At 41.2% G+C, this 17,526-nt stretch overlaps 1 protein-coding gene across 1 annotated transcript in view; it reads right to left on the minus strand.

The window, feature by feature from the left end:
• Window positions 1-260: 260 nt before the first annotated feature.
• The window catches only part of IQCA1 (IQ motif containing with AAA domain 1), a 141,403-nt gene continuing 124,137 nt past the window's right edge, over window positions 261-17,526 (minus strand). Inside the window, exons 15-18 of the mRNA XM_044431818.1 lie at window positions 6,372-6,458; window positions 4,058-4,235; window positions 2,111-2,349; window positions 261-1,166 (exon numbers count right to left, since the gene is read on the minus strand). Coding sequence (XP_044287753.1) covers window positions 1,014-1,166; window positions 2,111-2,349; window positions 4,058-4,235; window positions 6,372-6,458 — 657 coding nt within the window. The 3' untranslated portion in view covers window positions 261-1,013. The remainder of the gene's footprint in view (window positions 1,167-2,110; window positions 2,350-4,057; window positions 4,236-6,371; window positions 6,459-17,526) is intronic.

Below are 17,526 nucleotides of genomic sequence, written 5' to 3' on the forward strand. Positions count from 1 at the left end.
ATGCATTATACCACATGCTGTTGCATCACTTGAGCATTTCCAATATGTATCCCCATTGAGGGCCAGGAGTTTTTGTGTGTTGGTCATGGCATCCAGTTCAAAAACGTTAGGTATTTGGGCTAATGGGACTCTGCAGTCTGCACAACTTGAGACTTGGACACTTCTAATTTTAAAAATAACTACATTCTTACAACAAGGTATTCATTTAATAGTTTACATTTTTTTGAAAGAGCTCAGGAGTGTTAAAATAGAAAGCAGCCTTTTGAGATCAAAACATTTATTAGAAAATACATTACATAAGGCACATAGGTACTGAGAAAGTTAGCTTCATAAGGAATAAACATATCCTACTGCTTCCATGTGCAAGGGTACAACTCCTGCACATGAAAGGATCTCCACAGTGTCCATTTCAGGCCCATCCATGCTTCTGCAGGATGTGTACCCAGCACATGCACTATGTATGCTTCCCATGTCTCCATCCAGCTTCCTTCTTGCCATGCTGCAAGTTCCTGAAGCTCAGGATATGCGGGTAGAGAAATGCCTACTACCTGAGCTGCTCTGGAGAGTTATGTCATGCTCATCCTGTGCGTGTGTGCATGGGAGAGAGAGAGGGAGGGAGGGCGGAATCAGGATTATGAGGATTTTTTTGTGAATGTGTGCTGTACCTTCACTTGAGAAAGTACCTTACACATTGATTAAAGCGTCTAAATATCCATTGCATTTTTAAAGGCAGATCCACAAATTTAATTATATTTTCCTAAAAACTAATATATTCTATATGGGTCCCAATAACTTTGCAAGCAATACAACAAAATTCAGTGGTCACTAGTTTACCTTGAGGGAATTAATGTCACACTGAATGATCTTTCTCAGAAACACTTTTTGATATAGTCTGCACTGGAATCAAGTAGAAATTTTAAGAAAGGGATTTTTCCTCAGTAGTTGTTCTTCACAGCAACAGTTTACAGTCCTATAGCTGTGCTGCATAGTAAAAGCCTCTTTCACTAGAATTCTTACTTCTTTTTCTTTTTGCCTTTCTTGTCTTCTTTCATTTTCTCTTTAGTTTTGCCCTTGTCTTTTCCTTTTCCTTTCCCCTTCCCAATATCTTCATTCTCTGTCAGTGATTTGATTCGTGCTTTTCCCAGAGGAGTCCTTGCATACCAAACCTACAAAATCAGATGGACACATATTTCAAGGAGCCTGCAAATATGTAAGTAGTATTTCTTTTTCTAACTGCAGTTGTCCTTTTCTTACAAGATTCCAATTGTGGGTAGCTTGTGGAGAAGCCGCATCACCATCTTTAGTTCTCCTGAAAATGATACTATAGAAAGAACAGTAGCAATCATCTGCTTGAAGTGGCTCATTAACATGAATACATAGCAGTGGTAGTTAAGTTGCTATAGTTATGATACCATTACAATCTCTGTGCTCAACCCTATTTCTCAGATGATATAACTCTAGTTGAAAATGCCATTCCTTAAAATGTGGCAACACAGCAAGATACACAAGGCCGTTTAGCTATCTACTTCAGGAACGGTTTTTTGTACGTTCACTGTAGGATTCCCTGATTCCGTCTTTGTTCTTTTGTTTCTTTGTCTTTTTAACAGAAATGAACTGAGTAATGTCAATAAAGAATTTTAAGCCTGCATGGAAATCTGTGAGAAAATAAAATAGATCTAGGAGGGCAAATATCACAAATAGGTTCTCTTACCTTTGGGAAGGGGGCACAAACCTTCATATTAGATTGTATGATTTAGTACTAAAATGCTGGATAATATCTGGGAATACTTTTGCCTTGGCATTGAAATATTGCCATGATCATTATGCATCGTGTTTCAAAATTTTGGAAATTTCTATGATGGCTATATTTCTTTACAGTGACAGTTCACTGAAGGAATAGTATACTCAATGCATTGGGTATATCAGCATTGCATTCAGCATTCACACATTGCATGAAGATGTGACAAATACTCAGTGGTAAAAGAAAATCAGCAGCCATGTGAACACATGGTTCTGCCTTAGCACATATTTCCTTGGGTCAAACCCTAATTTGAATTTACTGGGCAAAAATAACAAGAATCATCAATTCTGACCAACCAACCAACCTAACCTTAAATGTTTCTTCTTCTTCCTTGTAAACTGGATCCTGCCTGGCTAGGCAAGTGAGAAATTCAACAGCAGTCAGTGGCTTCTTGCTCAGTTGCATTAGGCGCCGTTCAGTTAGGACTGTTTGAACTGCATAGCTTATGTGTCCCTGTGTATAACCATCAGAAACTTGTGCCAAGCAACTGATGTTCAGTTGTTTGGAGAATATGCCTCCATTCTGCTGGATGAAATGCTTCCATAAAACTGCCAACATCAACAACAAAAATTAAAACATAATCACAAAGTTATTAGTGAACAGAACATTCACAAATCTGCTTGTGAGATAGACCAAGTCTCCATGGGCTAGAGTAGCAACCTCTGTGGGCTGGATTAAGCCTGTGGACATTGCCCTCTTTTGCCCCAACCTGTTAACACTATGACAGCTCTCATTTCAGGATGAAACGAGTAACTGTGACTAGACTGAAACTGAAGGCTCATTCCCATACTATTCAACTCTGATTTAGCTTAAAATGCAGGCCTCATATGATCATTGTAAATCTGTGGATTATTATAAATTATAACTTATCATGATAAATTGCAGATTATTGAGAGTTGTTTGTTAGGATTTACTGTGGCTGCGTTCACACAGAATACTAAAATGTGCCATGCAGGAACTGCGCAGCATGGTATCCTACCTTAGATCCTGCGTTCAGACAGGTAAATGGTTTCCATGATGAGTGGTTTCCATCCTCCTCCATCTTTCCTCCAAATGATGGCTAGTATTCCATCAGCCCCCATGGCTGAAAATCAATCTCACTGTTCCTGCCTGTGTTGCCTGGTTCTCCCTCATTGGCTCACACACTCCTCTGGGCTTGACCTCAGCCATCTGCCACTGGAGTTTTTTTCTGTTGCTCAGAAGAAGCAACTGCCTCCTCACTAAGGTAGCAGTGTTGCTCTGGAGCAGCACTCCCGTGCACGCACACTCACCTACACCCCAGTCCTCACTACCCCTTCTTGCTGTACATGTGCCCATGTCCTCCTGTGCACAGGACTCATACATGGAATGCGCTCCCCAGAGAGGTCCGCCTGGCACCGACATTATATGCTTTCTGGCGCCAGGTCAAGACCTTCCTATTTACCAAGTATGTTAAAGTTTTTTTTAAAAAATAATGTTTTATTCCCGTCGTGGGTTATTAGTGTTATTAGTATAATTATTGTTTGGGATATTTGATATTTATACTGTTGTATTTATTGAATTACTGCTGTAAGCCATCCAAAGATGTGTAGTGATTGGACAGGTTAGATATACCCCAAATAAATAAATGAAATAAATGTTGGAAGGGACCTTCTCCCCACTGTAGCCAGGTACACAGAAGGCATCAGAGCAGGCATCTATGTAAGGAATGGAGGTAGTGTGTCTTGCCTGGGGAATGTTTCTCAGCTGACCCTTGGGAATGTGCTTGTCTTGCAAGTGTGTTGCTCCTGCCAAAATTCCAATGTGTACATAGGCATCTGAAATCAGCACACAGAAAAAGGAGCACAGAATGGCCAATCAGAATGCTGCTGGCTGTGAATCAGCAGTTGCTACGCAGACCTGGACAGCAAAAAGCGCAGGCAACATTGGCTGCTGCAGATGCTCTTTGTGCAGAACTCTATGGAAGAAACATGGAAACCATGCGCAAGTATGGTTTCTGGGTTCAGATGTGAAAACAGACAATGGTGAAGCCTGGAAACCATAGAGTGTACTGTTGTTTCTTGCATGGTTTCACAGAGATTCATCCTTACCATGCTTCATCATGGTTGCTGGCTTCAGACATGATGACAAGTCATGCCACTGCAGTTTCCACTGTGGGTTGTCATTAAGTCAGGACTATTTATGTCACAGTGCTATAAAATGCATTTATGTTGAGTATAATTATGTTGATGTTTGCATAAGTAAGTACAACTTATGCACATATTTTAATATACTTGCCATATCTTGAAGCATAGTCTGGCCTTGGAACAAGAATGATTTTCTTGTAAACGCGACAAAATGATTTGAGCTCTGCATCAAAGGGTCGTTTAGTAGTTCCTACTATCAGTACTCGGTCTTCAATTTTCAGAGTTTTCAAGATCTTGGAAAGTTGCTTTTTCAAACGTTTAGGTTCCATCTTCCATATCAAAAACAAGGAGTCTTGTTATTATTTGAAGTAACACATACATCTAACTCTGTTCTTCCAGAGCAAACTCACTAGGAATGTATACATATCCAATTGCAAAATAGTATATTTGATCACTGCTGTATCCCAGGCAGCATTGTAGGAAGCCTGATTTAGACTGAGGATCAGCAATTCAGGATTCAAAGTGACATTTCAAGGTATTCTGTGTCCAACATTAGGTTTTTCTGTTGTTGTTTATCTTCTATATTGCTCAACAGCCAAAACCTAAGATTGTTACGAATATTTTCATCGATAAAGATCAGTGGTCCTGTTGATGTGAAATAAATTTTGCATTTCTTGACAGGTTTAACTGAAAGTTTGGAAAAGTTAATTTGGATGAGACATCAATCACCTTCACTGTTCTGGTATGTTAAGGTAGCTGCCTCTCACTTAGAGGTTTAGAAAAATGTAATGATTTTCCTTTAATGCATGTAGATAATTAAGAGCAATGGAGAAGCTACAGCATTACTGCCCAAACCCTCACAGTTTGGCATGTGCTTACTAGAGCCCATCAATACTATTAATCTCTGAGGTGATACTTTTCAATTCTGCAAAATTTCCAAGGTACTTCTATTTTTTCTTTCCCACTTCTTCATATAAAATGTAAACGTGGACTTTTGTAGCCTTCCCCCCATAATGCCCCCACTGGATGTGTTAGTTAACGGCTGGGAGGTGTCATGGATGTTGAACTAGAGCAAGGAGTAATACCAATTGCAGCAGAGTAGAACCTACAACACTGTGTTACCAGTACTTTTAGATCTCACTGACCCAAAGATGGACAGGTAAACATATGCTAAATTCTCCCCCCAAATCAACAAATGCTGAAAGAGCTAATTCTGGCTGGGTTGCATTCTATGAATCTGCAAATCTTTACATACAGGGGTTAAACATACAGACTTAGCCATAGTTTCCTTCAATGTAAATGCTAGCAGGATTTGAGCATATCAGTCTCTTTCAGCTTAGTATAAAAGAGACAAAAACTGTTGGATCCATTTCTGTTGCCATGAGGATATATAAGATTTGTGAAAGCAAGTTAGCCTAGTAAAACACATTGTTTTATCTTCTTACTGAGATCACTTTGGCAAACTGTATATGTGAACTTCAGCCAGCAGAGGGCATCAGCCACCTCAAAGCTAGCTACAAGATTTAGATGTAGTTTTTGAAAACCTTGCCTCATGTATCTTTGCAGGACTAACCTGGAACCAACTAAAATAATGCAGGTTCGAAATATATTTAAACTTATAACAGACGCCAGGCTCTGTGTGATTATTATTTCTGTTTCAATGGATATTTAACTAGCAAGTGTTGCTTGACAAATTTGCTGTTGGCATTTTATCATGAACAGAATGATGGTATTAAAATATATTGAGAAGATAGGAGTTTTAAGATTTAAAACTTGGCATGTCTCAATAATGCGTGTGCTTGGTCAAGACCTAAGTCTTTTCTTCAGGTTTTGAGCATTTTACAGGTGACTGATTTTAAAATGTTAAAGTCAAGTTTCTGCATACAACTACAAAATGGAAAATTTGATTTCAGCTTTCCCCACAAGGTTACCATCAGCCACAAATGAAACACTGGATTTTGGCTCTCTCCTCTTTAAAACTGGTCTGGGTCTTTCATTTCTATTCTGACCAGTGAAGACTTCTGTGTGAATAAAAAGTTAACATATTCCTACAACAAAGATCTAATAGGTTCTAATAAAAGGCATGATTTACTATGGGTTTCTTCATTTTTGGGAGAAACAAGACAATGTGATGAGGTTACTGAATGGTAATAGCAGTTAGCTATAGAAGCTTCCTGAAACTAGGCTCTGCACAGGTGCAAAGTTTTGTTTGATGTGCAGAGAGCACAAAGAGGAAGGTAGGTTTCCTATACACTGACCTTCATAAAGGCATTCAGTTGAACATGTTTACAAAGCCCTCTTTCGACCTTGGTGCTCTCAGTGGCAATCAGAGGTGGGACTTGCATGCCTATTTTAGGTCTACACATGGGTAGACCTGCATAGATTTGCTACTAAATGCATAACTGGTTAAATATCTTCCAAGTCACTAAAAAACAGAAACAGCAGGACTAGAAAGCTGGACTTACTTCTTTTTCAGCTTTAGGCACTTTTTTGTAGAATGTTTTCTCTGTATCTCCAATCCATATGACTGATGGCTGTAGCTGTTTGGCTACCTGAAAGATTAAAAAAGAAAGTCTTTTCAAGTCATAATACTATTAAATACTATTAAGACCACAACAGGCACCCATACTTGTGGAAGAGCCCCATTGTACACAAGGGGACTTATTTATGTGTAGATATGCATAGGATTAAATTGTAATCCTATCCTACCTAGAGGCAGATTAAATAACAAGGTCCTTCATCCTGATCCAGCAACATGTTCCTGGTGTGGAAGCATCAGTGTGTCTTGGTGACCATTTCATTAAAGAGAGCCCAGCTTTTTGCCCATCCTTTGCATGTGTGAAAGAGCTCTCCTCACTGAAATTAATGGAAACATATAAGAGATCTCTGGCTGCTTTAGTCCTCTATAAAGCAAGGACAAATGCTTCTTTGCAGGAGCTCAAACACTAATGTTTTTAATATATCGAGTATTAACCACTGGTTTAAACCTGCTGCTGCTTTTGCTATTTCTATCTTTTCAATTCAAAAGCACCCCTTCAAGTTCTGGTTAATTAACATAATTTTATCTAGAATTTAAAAGAGAAGCTTAAATTGCACGGGATGTCTTTTATTCAAGCAGTTAAGCCTATAGCTTTTGTGTAGTGCAGAATCTAATTGTGTATGAAATGAACAAAATGGAGTTACCAACCTAAATGGGTTAAGAGAGTTCTATATAGGACTATTGGTGTAGGTTACAAACAAACAAACAAACTACAAGCTACATCTTTATTACTTCTGAACAGGACTGATATAGATCTTGTCATCTGGCAGCTCAGCTGCTGTCAAATTTCTCTTCCTGGCCTGCATTCAAGGAGCACAGCTGGGTCAGAAGGTGCAGACTACTAATGTACATTTCCCTCCATTTTGAATGTGGCAAGGCTAGCAGCAGCCACCAGGCTGGTCTGGACTTTATGCCACATCCTCCAGGTCGCTTAAGGGGACCCCACTGTGGGGAGAGTGGGGAACTAAAACTGCTCTTCCTCTGCAATCGATCCAGCCTTAAACAATACAAATTCAACCAATATGGTTCAGTATGCACTCATCTTGCAGTGAGGAAGGCAAAATCTTGTCTGCCACTTGAGAGGGAGGTAACTTCTATTCATGGCAAAATCTACCATTTCCAGGTATGGAGAGGTGTGGGTGTTGCCACTCTGTTTTGCCTCCCACTGGCCTCACCTCTCCAAGTTAAGTGGCCTGCTGATTTTAAGTGTAGATATTGAACTGTTGGGGGGGGGGGTGCTGCCACTGTTACTCAGGTACTGGATCTTGCTGGCTCCCTTCCTTTCATTGCATCAGACCTACATGCACCCTGCTCTGTAGTAAGCAGGAAACTCAGTTTATAGTTAGAAAAGATGTGCAAACAGGTCAGAAGATATTGCAATTGACAACTAATTGAATTTTTCACTTTGAGTTAGGCAGCTTAAACATGAACTATAGACCAGCAAGGTCCTGCTGTAAACCTTTCCTCTGCTATGAATTAACTAGATAGGCTTAGACAAGTCATTTCTGCTTAGCCTCAGCTGCCTGGCAGCAATACAGGGATGATAACTATACGCTTCCTTACAGAATTGTTTTAGGTACATGGTCTGCTTTGAACATTCTCAGGTTCTATACAGTTATTCCTATTCCTATTATTATTATTATTATTATTATTATTATTATTATTATTACTCCTATCACTATTATACAAGTAGTATTATCAATAAAAATGTACCTCTTAAGGCACTGTTTGTTGTGGGGACATCTCAGATCCATTAAAATTAATGTATTTGTTGTTAACTGCAAGGGAAAATACACTGCAGTCCAAGGATTTGTTCACACATGATATTTGTGAAAAAGGTTCAAAAATAATTATTAACATTCACTACAAATATATGGCATGTGTGAACAAGTCCTCAGGGTGCAATGTACTTCATGTGGATTTGGAATACACCCACAACATTCCAAGACATAGGGAATATATTCTCTAGCTGACGTTTCAGATTTGTTTTGGTGCTAGTTGGCAACATGATAAAAGGAACATTTCAGAGACTTTCATTCTGAGGCTTTTGCTGTTGTTGTTGTTTTACACCTGGTAGCTATGGACAGACTTAGATGATTAATTTTTCTACTGCAGGGTGACCTCTTACCATCATGGCTTGATAATATCTACAGCACATTCATAGCAGAAAGGCCCTTCAAATAATCTGATTCCTTATTGATCCCTTGATATGATCTATGCAAATAAAAATCTTCAAATGATGGTGAAAATGGTCTGCCTGAAAATACCCTGAAATAACAGAAATTTTCTGAAAAGGTTGATTGCAAGTACTAATCACATCACTGTTGGCCTTATAGCTTTATTTGCTCACTCAGTAAAAAAGAAGCTCTCATTGTAAGTATAAACATTTCAATTTTCTTTACTCTGGGTATTAGCTGCAGGAAAGGGCAATGCTTATTGCTTCCATACAAAATAATTATTGATTCTATGAGATTAACAAGCATATCTGACTTGCCTAGGAAAGCCTAAAAGAAATCAGCACTGCTTTGAAAATATTCCATTTTTACACTGAAGAATGTCAACAACCCCAAGATGGCAGGGAATTAACAGACAAAGTCTTTCTTATGGTTATTCTATTACATAACTGGACTGCCTCTACAGTCCATGTTGAGGATAGTATGTAAATCTAACATCAAATTGTCTTTCAAACTATCAGTTTTGCCTTGATACATTTAACTGTTTGAAAGATAATAGACAAATACCCTACAGACCTCAAGGGCATTGTAATTGAACAAAGAGGAATCTAAAGAAAATCCACATTTCAAGCTGTGCATAATACATTCACTTTGATTAATATTTCCAACCTTAATTGACTGAAAACAATCCATTTTAAAAATATTTTTTCAGTTTCTGCTATTCCTTCTCTTCCAACACCATTTTTCTTCTTAACTAAATTAAATATCTTCTGAAGAGCTATCAAAATATGTGTCCCTTTTCGTACAGGAGTTTCAGTAATATAATCACAATTGTTAAATGAAGAGATGCAGATCCTCAGTTCCAGCCTTTACCTTTTATCTTCGGAGAGCTACTATCTATTGTGCTCTTATATACAATTAGCTATTGGGGAAGTACATGACTTTATATTAACTCTGTGAAAATCTTGAACATGAATGTCATCTGCTTTTCAGTTCAAGAACTTTGAACTGTGGAGACAATTTGCCTATACATAAAACAACGTTGCTCTTACCAGTGTGTTGCCTAGATCCATTCAATACACTGCTGTTTTACTAATTTTTAAAGCAGCTGAGACACCCATAATATGTTGGTAACTAATTGAAATTGTTGGGGATATGGAGCAGACTGTATGTTCCAATGAAAGTACTTCATTTGAATTATCCATGGGTAGTTTGAATCTATGGATAATTAAATGGACTATGCAATTAATTTATAATTGAAATTTTATTAGCACTTCTATGCTCTTCATTTTGTTGAAATCACCAGCAGATGGCTCCTTAACCTTTCTAATACTGCTTTAAGTTAACTCAGAGATGCATTTCATGATAGTTGAGGCTTGTTTTTGTTTAGAGGGAGCATTCCTTAACACCAGCCCTTGCTTGTTAACAGAAGTTGTACTCAGGTTGGGAGTATAGTCTTTTTTTCTGAATTACAACAGAAGGCAATAAATGCAGCAGTCCGAGGCTTCTATTATGTGTCAGCAGTTCCTGAAAATCCCAGTGTTATATTTTAAAACTGAGTTCATTTCAAGGTTGCATAGAAAAGCTTATCTGTGAAAGGAACATGACTGAAACAAAACAAAGCATAAAATGTAGTGCATTGCTTCATGTGTTATTCAGAAGCAATCCCATAGAATCTACTACAGGTGCAGTATACTTTTGTTCTTCAACTCCAAGTTGTGGTTTAGCATATCATATACTCCTTTTACACTGTGGCAGAAACTACTCAGGTATTTTACTCTGGTTTCTTGAGGAGGTGTACCTTTGGTGAAGTTCTGAGCATGAGTTCAAAAGCTATTAAGGGTTTTTTGCCTCCATGAAAGCCTCATCAGCTATTGCTGGCAAAGTTATGTTAGGCATGCTTAGTTTCACTCTGAAGGTAGAATGCTGCCAGTACGCCAGTGTTTTGACAGAAATTCCAGTGTTTCTATCAATGTTCTGAGAGGGGGTTGTGGGAAGCTGTCAAATGAGATAAGAGTGAGGTAATTTTGAAAGCTGAGGGAATAATTCTCCCTGATTGATAGATTACTGAAGGGGATAAAACAGGAAAGGGAAGAGGTATGTTGGAATCCTTGCAGAGTTACTCAGAAGCCTTTCTGAACATGCAGGAACATCTATCAACCTAGCTATCAGTTTACATATCCAGTGACTTAAAGTTTATTTCAGTTTGTGCATCTCCCCATTGCCCCCCGAACATTGTAATTCTATAGTTCCTTTTTCCAACCAGGAACATTCAGTGATAAAACCTGTCCCTTTAAGGCCAGAACTAGGGTGTAGGCTGAAGCCCCACAATATCAGGGAATTGGTAGCTAAACCTGATGTGCTAACAGATGTACTTACCAACTAGCAATACTGTTGTGTCACAAACTGTGCTTCCTAATCACCCTACAAATAGGCAGGATAAACTCACAGGGGGATTCCTTTAGCAATCTATTAAGGCTTTTATGCATAAGTCAATGAAGGACCAGGCAACATGTGACATATTTACTGGTCCTTCCCAGTCATATTTGGGACTGAAAGACTAGGAAAAATGAGGGCACATGGATGGTAAGTAGTAAGCAAGCACAAATTGTGATACTGTGCAATTTTGTTCCTGATAACACTAGTCTACAAATTTTGGGAAATTATTGACCTCCGAGATAAAATGTGCTAATTCTTACATATTTTGATTAGATGAATTAGAAAACAGGTGATAAAAGTGCTGGTTGGCTAAAGTTTTCAAGATATTTCACAATAAAGATTTATACACAGGCAAGTATATTTGCCTACAAGGGAGGGAGGTGTCTGATGATCATGATGCCTCTTAACTTCTCGACAAAGTATGATAGGACAATGAAAATGATACCACATGGAAGTGTATAAATTTATCTTCACTTTGAGACTAAAGATTATTACCTAACTCTAATTTATTATCCTTTTATTGCAAGGTACATTTGTCTTGGTCAGATCTATGCATCATACAGTTACATCTGGTGGCTTGTGTCATTGCCTAACATTTCCAAGGAACAGTTGCATGGTATGTTCCTTCAGAAGCCAAGATGCCTCGAAACTGTGTAAACAACGCAGATAACTTTGGCTACGTTTGTAGCAAGGTTATATTTGCATCTCAAAAGTGCAATATGGCAGTGGTAAAAAGGGCATACAACCTATATTTTGGATGCACGACAGGGGATCAGGACAGGAGCTGGGCCCCTCACTATTGTTGCATTACAAGTGCAACTTATCTGCATCATTGGCTAAACCAGAAGAACAAGTCCATGCCTTTTGCAGTTCCAGTGGTGTGGAGGGAACCCACCAATCCTAGTAGTGACTGCTATTTTTGCTTGGTTCCCCCAATTAAAAACCAATAAATGAATGGAAAGTTATGTTATTGGTATCAATAAAAAGATAAATTTATAATGATTGGTGTGGCACCATTCTCATTACTATATCACATTTTGCAGAAAAGTTATGGAGCATAATTGCACATCCCCCTCATAATTTTGAATTATTTTGATACAATTTTGACCTGAAGCTGTATCTGGAGCCAATTAATACTCAGGACTTAATTTTCCTTCATTAGTGACCCAATTCTGGTAAAATTTAGCTACTTTCATTCCTGAGGCTTTCTCCTTGTAGACCAGTGTAACGTGGCATCAGCATCAGCTTCCTGTTGCCCAACTTTGTAGAAACTGAGCCAACATGACTGTCTTATGTCTTGTCTTAAAATGGTAGGATTTTTTTTAAAAAAATAATGTGATACTATAAGAATGTCTTTCTGGTGCGTATCTGTGAGAAAAAGTGTGTGTGTGTTTAGGTATGATGAGATCAGGAGATGATTGAGTGAAAAAAGGCATTAATGAAAAGGTAAACAAAGGAGATGCAGAGACCCTGCTAGAGCAGCTTAACCTCTTGGCAACAGTGCTGCAGGCAGGCAGTGAGGAACTAACAGCAAGTTACTAACTGAAAGACCTTTTACCTACATCCAATCAAGAACAGGCCTGAAAAAAAGGCAGGTTGCTTACCTGTAACTGTCGTTCTTCGAGTGGTCATCTGTGCATTCACACATATATGTTACAGGTAAGCAACCTGCCTTTCTTCATTGTGGTTTCCATGCATCACACATATATGGGTGACTAACAGGCTTACCACACCTGGAGGTGGGATGGTGTCATCACTGCAGAACTGTAGACAAGATGGCCAAAGGAGCAGTCCTGCCTGGCCTTCACATCTAAGCGATAGTGCACAGGGTAGACCATATGGCCGCTCTGCAGATGTTGTGTAGTGGAATGCCTGCATTCAGAAGACGGCAGAAGAAGTGGCGACAGCTCTAGTGGAATGTTCCTTTGGAGTAATGGGCGAGTCCAGTTTGGAGAGGCGGTAAGCAAGTTCAATTGTCTTGATGAACCATTTTGAAAGTCTTTAAGTCCCGATGGGCGATCCTTTGTCATGTTCCGAGTATATGACAAAGAGTCGTTTCGTTTTTCTGAATGACTCAGTTCAGGATTGATAAAAAGTCAGACATCTCCAGATGTCAATGCTGTGTAGAGAGCACTCAATTGGTGTCAATGGAGCAGGGAAATAAGCCGGTAGAATGATGTCCTGATTAAGATGAAAAGGAGTCTCAGCCTTAGGCAGAAAGGCTGGGTCGGTACGGAGGACTAATTTCTCCTTGTGGAAATTGAGATATGGAGGGTCAACACGAAGACCACATAGTTTACTAGCTCTTCTGGGAAGGCCCACCACAGGGAAGGCCCTCCTCCAAGTAGATGTCCTTTTTACCTCCTTCAGGAAGGGTTCTCAGAGGAGACCTCTCCCGCAGATCTTAAGGGGCATGAGGGCATATACAGAAGGAGATGTTCCTTCAGCTATCCTGGTCCCAAGCCATTCAGGGCTTTATAGGTCAAAACCAGCACCTTGAATTGGGCCCAGACTTTACCTGGAAGCCAGTGGAGCTGATAGAGGACCAGCATTATATAAGAATAACGACCAGTCCCCGTTAGCAACCTGGCTGCTCTATTCTGTACCAGCTGAAGTATCTGGACTGTTTTCAAGGGCAGCCCCATGTAGAGCACATTACAGTAATCCAACCGGGAGATTAGCAGAGCATGAATCACCATTGCTAGGCAATGTTTGTCCAGATAAGGACGCAGCTGGTGGACCAGCTGGAGCTGTAGGAAAGCACTCCTTGCCACTACTGCCACTTGAATTTCCAGTGACAGCTTCGGGTCTAGGAGTACTCCCAAGCTGCAGACCCTGTCCTTTAGAGGGAGTGCTACCCTGTCCAGGACAAGGTCAAAATCACTTACCTGAAACCTCGATCTGCCCACCAACAGGACTTCTGTCTTATCTGGATTGAAGCTCAGTTTACTGGACCTCATCCAGCCCATTACCTTGCCAGGCACCAGTTCAGTACATCCACTGCCTCACCTGGAGTAGATGTAAATAAGAGGCAGAGCTGGGTATCATCAGCGTGCTGGTGACTCCACAGCCCAAACCTCCTGTTGACCTATCCCAGTGGTTCATGTAGATATTGAAAAACAAGGGGGACAGAATAAGTCCCTGCAGAACCACATGGCAAAGCTGCTATGGCACAGAACTATAGTCCCCCAGCACCACCTTCTGGAATCAGCCGGCCAGGTAGGAGCAGAACCACAGCCATGCAGAGCCGTCAACTCCTAACCCGGCCAGTCTATCCAGAAGGATACCATGGCTGATGGTATCGAAAGCCACTGAAAGGTCCAGGAGAACCAACAGGGACACACTCCCCCTGTCCCTCTCCCTGCAAAGGTCATCATACAGGGCGACCAAGGCAGATTCAGTACCATAACTGGGTCTGAAGCCAGACTGAAATGGGTCCAGATAATCCGTTTCATCCAAGAGTTCCTGGAGTTGTCCTGCTACCACCCCCTCTAGCACCTTGCCCAAAAATGGAATGTTGGCCACTGGTCTAAAATTGGCCGCCACCTCTGGGTCCAGAGACGCCTTCTCCAGGATAAGCCAGATCACCACCTCCTTCAAGGGGGCAGGAACCTGGCCCTCCCTCAGCGAGGCATTAATAACCTCCCGGACCCAGGGACCAATTCTGTGATTGGCTTCTTTAAGTAGCCAAGAGGGACAAGGGTCAAAAGACAGGTGGTAGGACGTACCATTCCAAGCACCTCATCCACATCATCAGGCCACAGTAACTGAAACTCATCCAATAATGATGGACCAGACGGTGCTCTGGACATCTCCTGTACTAGAACCATATCAACTGCAGAATCCAGATCATGGTGAATCTGATCAATTTTTTCCTTAAAGTGCTGGGCAAGCCTGTCGTTGGTCTTTGAATGGAAAGGACTGATGCCATCGAAAGGCATGTTTTCGACTCTTTGGTTAGTTTCTTGAAGCAGCTTCCCCACTTTGAGCCAGGCATGCTCAGAGGGCTACGGCACCAATGAGCGCCCTTGAGTTGCAATCTTGCTGTGGTGAGCTGTTGTTTTGAGAGCTGCATTGCCTCCCCAGTGAAGATGTGGGCAAGTTCCCTTTGCATGTTCAGGAGGAATGCAGCAAGGGACTCAATCTTTTGCCAAAGAAAGTACTGATAATGGGCCATAGCGGCCTTGTAATTAGAGATCCGCAGACTGAGACCCATGGCGGCATAGATGCAGAGAGGTATCATGTCAATTTTTCTCCCCTCTCAGTCAGATGGAGTTGGGTGTTCTCTCGACTGATGACCCTGTGTCGACTCGTTGATGATGGCGTTGAAGATATTTCAACAGGAACTGTATATCCTGCTCCTGAACCTTACACATGGCCTGCAAATGCCGAGAGATAGGGTAAGGGTGATTTGGCAGCTGCCAAGACTCTGTCATCACCTGTCAAAGAGTTGAAATGAACAGCAGGGCAATTGGAACAGAGTCTTCTTTGCAAACTACATTGGAGATGTTGTCCTGGTTCATTTCAGTACATGGCCGAACGTTGATCTGGAGAGACAAGGACTTATGAGTGAGCAGCTCTGAGAACCAACCATGGCTGTCTCTAGGAGATCCTAGAGCATGGATGGTGATCATGATGTTAGGAGAGGTGGAGATTTGTTGGGATTCTTCCGAATCCAGATCAGTCTCATATGGAGGACTAGTGGAAGAGCCATCAGGTGATGTTGGTGGACGGGTGAGCACCATGGTGGATGTTGATGGAGCGTCCCTCAACACCGAGGGGTGGAATGGTGGTGACACATTGCTGGTGGTGGGTAATAGCCATATGGGGGATAGAAATCCCATGGATAGGGCCAGTCCATGCAGTTGGGATTGAAGTCCCCATAGGATATAGGTACCCAGTACCGTGAAGGTTGTGGAGCAGGAGGTTGTGGAGGTAGGAGGGAGGAAGGGCGATGAAGGCCCTTGGAGATTCCTCTGGAGATGAATGCCTGGCAGGTGTAGGAGTCGGCGACCACACAAGTTGATGTTCAAGTCTCGACTGAGGTGGTGATTCATGGATTTCTCCATCTGAGATAGAGGCTCAAGCCAATGGATCCAAGCAGTCGGGACTGGAGTGTGGGGAGATGGTGATCCGCAGGGGTGACGCTGGAGGTGTCACCTGCATACCCAACCGGCGGCTGGGAGGCTGGGTTGGTACCGAGGCAGGCAAATCAAGCGGTTTGGAGTGAGGCACTTTAGGATGTATTTTGTGCCAGTGCTCAGTCTTGTCGGGTCTGTCCTTCTTGGGATGTTTAGGTTTTGTTGCCTCATTGGACCCAACATGCTTCCTTTTCTCCTTATGTTTCTTGGGAGGAGAGCGAGAAGAGCATTTTCCATCACGACCAACAGTGTCCCCTTTGGATGAGTGAGAGGGGGCGCTCTTTGAAGATCTGGGAGCTGCAGAGGAGCCAATATCTGATGAGAGACCTCTTGTATAGCTGATTTTCTCGGTTTTTCCAAGCCTGCCTGAAAGATTGGCAGTGGCTGCACTTGTCAGTTCTATGTCCCTCTCCTAGGCAGAGGAGGCAGAGGGAGTGTGGATCAGCGGGAGACATGTTAGCTCCGCACTGAGCATACTTGCGAAAAGCCATTGAGAATGAAGGAGAAAAAGTATAGCGGTAAGGTTAAGATGATAGAGGGTTTTGTTTGTTTGTCTGTGTTTGGAAAGGGTTGGGGGGAAGGGAGAAAGATGAAAAGCGGTTCAGTAAGGTTAGTTAACAACTGGGTAAAGGGAGTGATCAAGAAGGGTATAAAGCAAAAAAAGTTAGAACTTTAGAAGTAATTGAAGAAATTGAAGTAAAGTATTGTGAAACAGACGAGGAGACAAGCAAAAGGGCCTGAGGCACGGTGAATGGCGGTTGCAAGCAGACTGGCAAAGGGGTGGGCACTCTGCCCACTTATACTATAGGGGAAGGGGGTGCATGGAGTCCCGCCAAAACCATTAAAGCTCTTCCTGGCAACAGGCACTGTGCAGGAACCACACCCATATATGTGTGATGCATGGAGACCACGACGAAGAACGCTGAGTGTCTGTCTGAAGTTGAAAAACACCCATTAAATTTATTCATTTGTTATTAGAAGATGTATCCCTTTTTTAAGTAGAATCCTCAAAATGGCTTATGATATTTAGAAGAGATCTAACAAGAGCCACATGCTCATGATGTCAGGGGTCTGCGAAATTTGTAAATAACTATTAAAATTTGAAAAAGGTCAACACTAAGAAAAAACGAGACAGAAGGGATCAAACAAACTATATGGCAGTGACATATTTGCAACTGCTGGATCAAAAGTGAATACATAAAATACATAACTGATGAAACATGGCTATAAGGTAAACAGTACCTTCAAAAGAAGTGTTTGTTTAAGTCAGGGATCATTTAAAAATAAGATTGCTTATTTCGAGGCATTTATCATCATAGCAAAAGCA

Source organism: Varanus komodoensis, unplaced genomic scaffold (genome assembly GCF_004798865.1).
Source record: "Varanus komodoensis strain SLA01 unplaced genomic scaffold, ASM479886v1 scaffold23, whole genome shotgun sequence".
Lineage (NCBI taxonomy): Eukaryota > Metazoa > Chordata > Lepidosauria > Squamata > Varanidae > Varanus > Varanus komodoensis.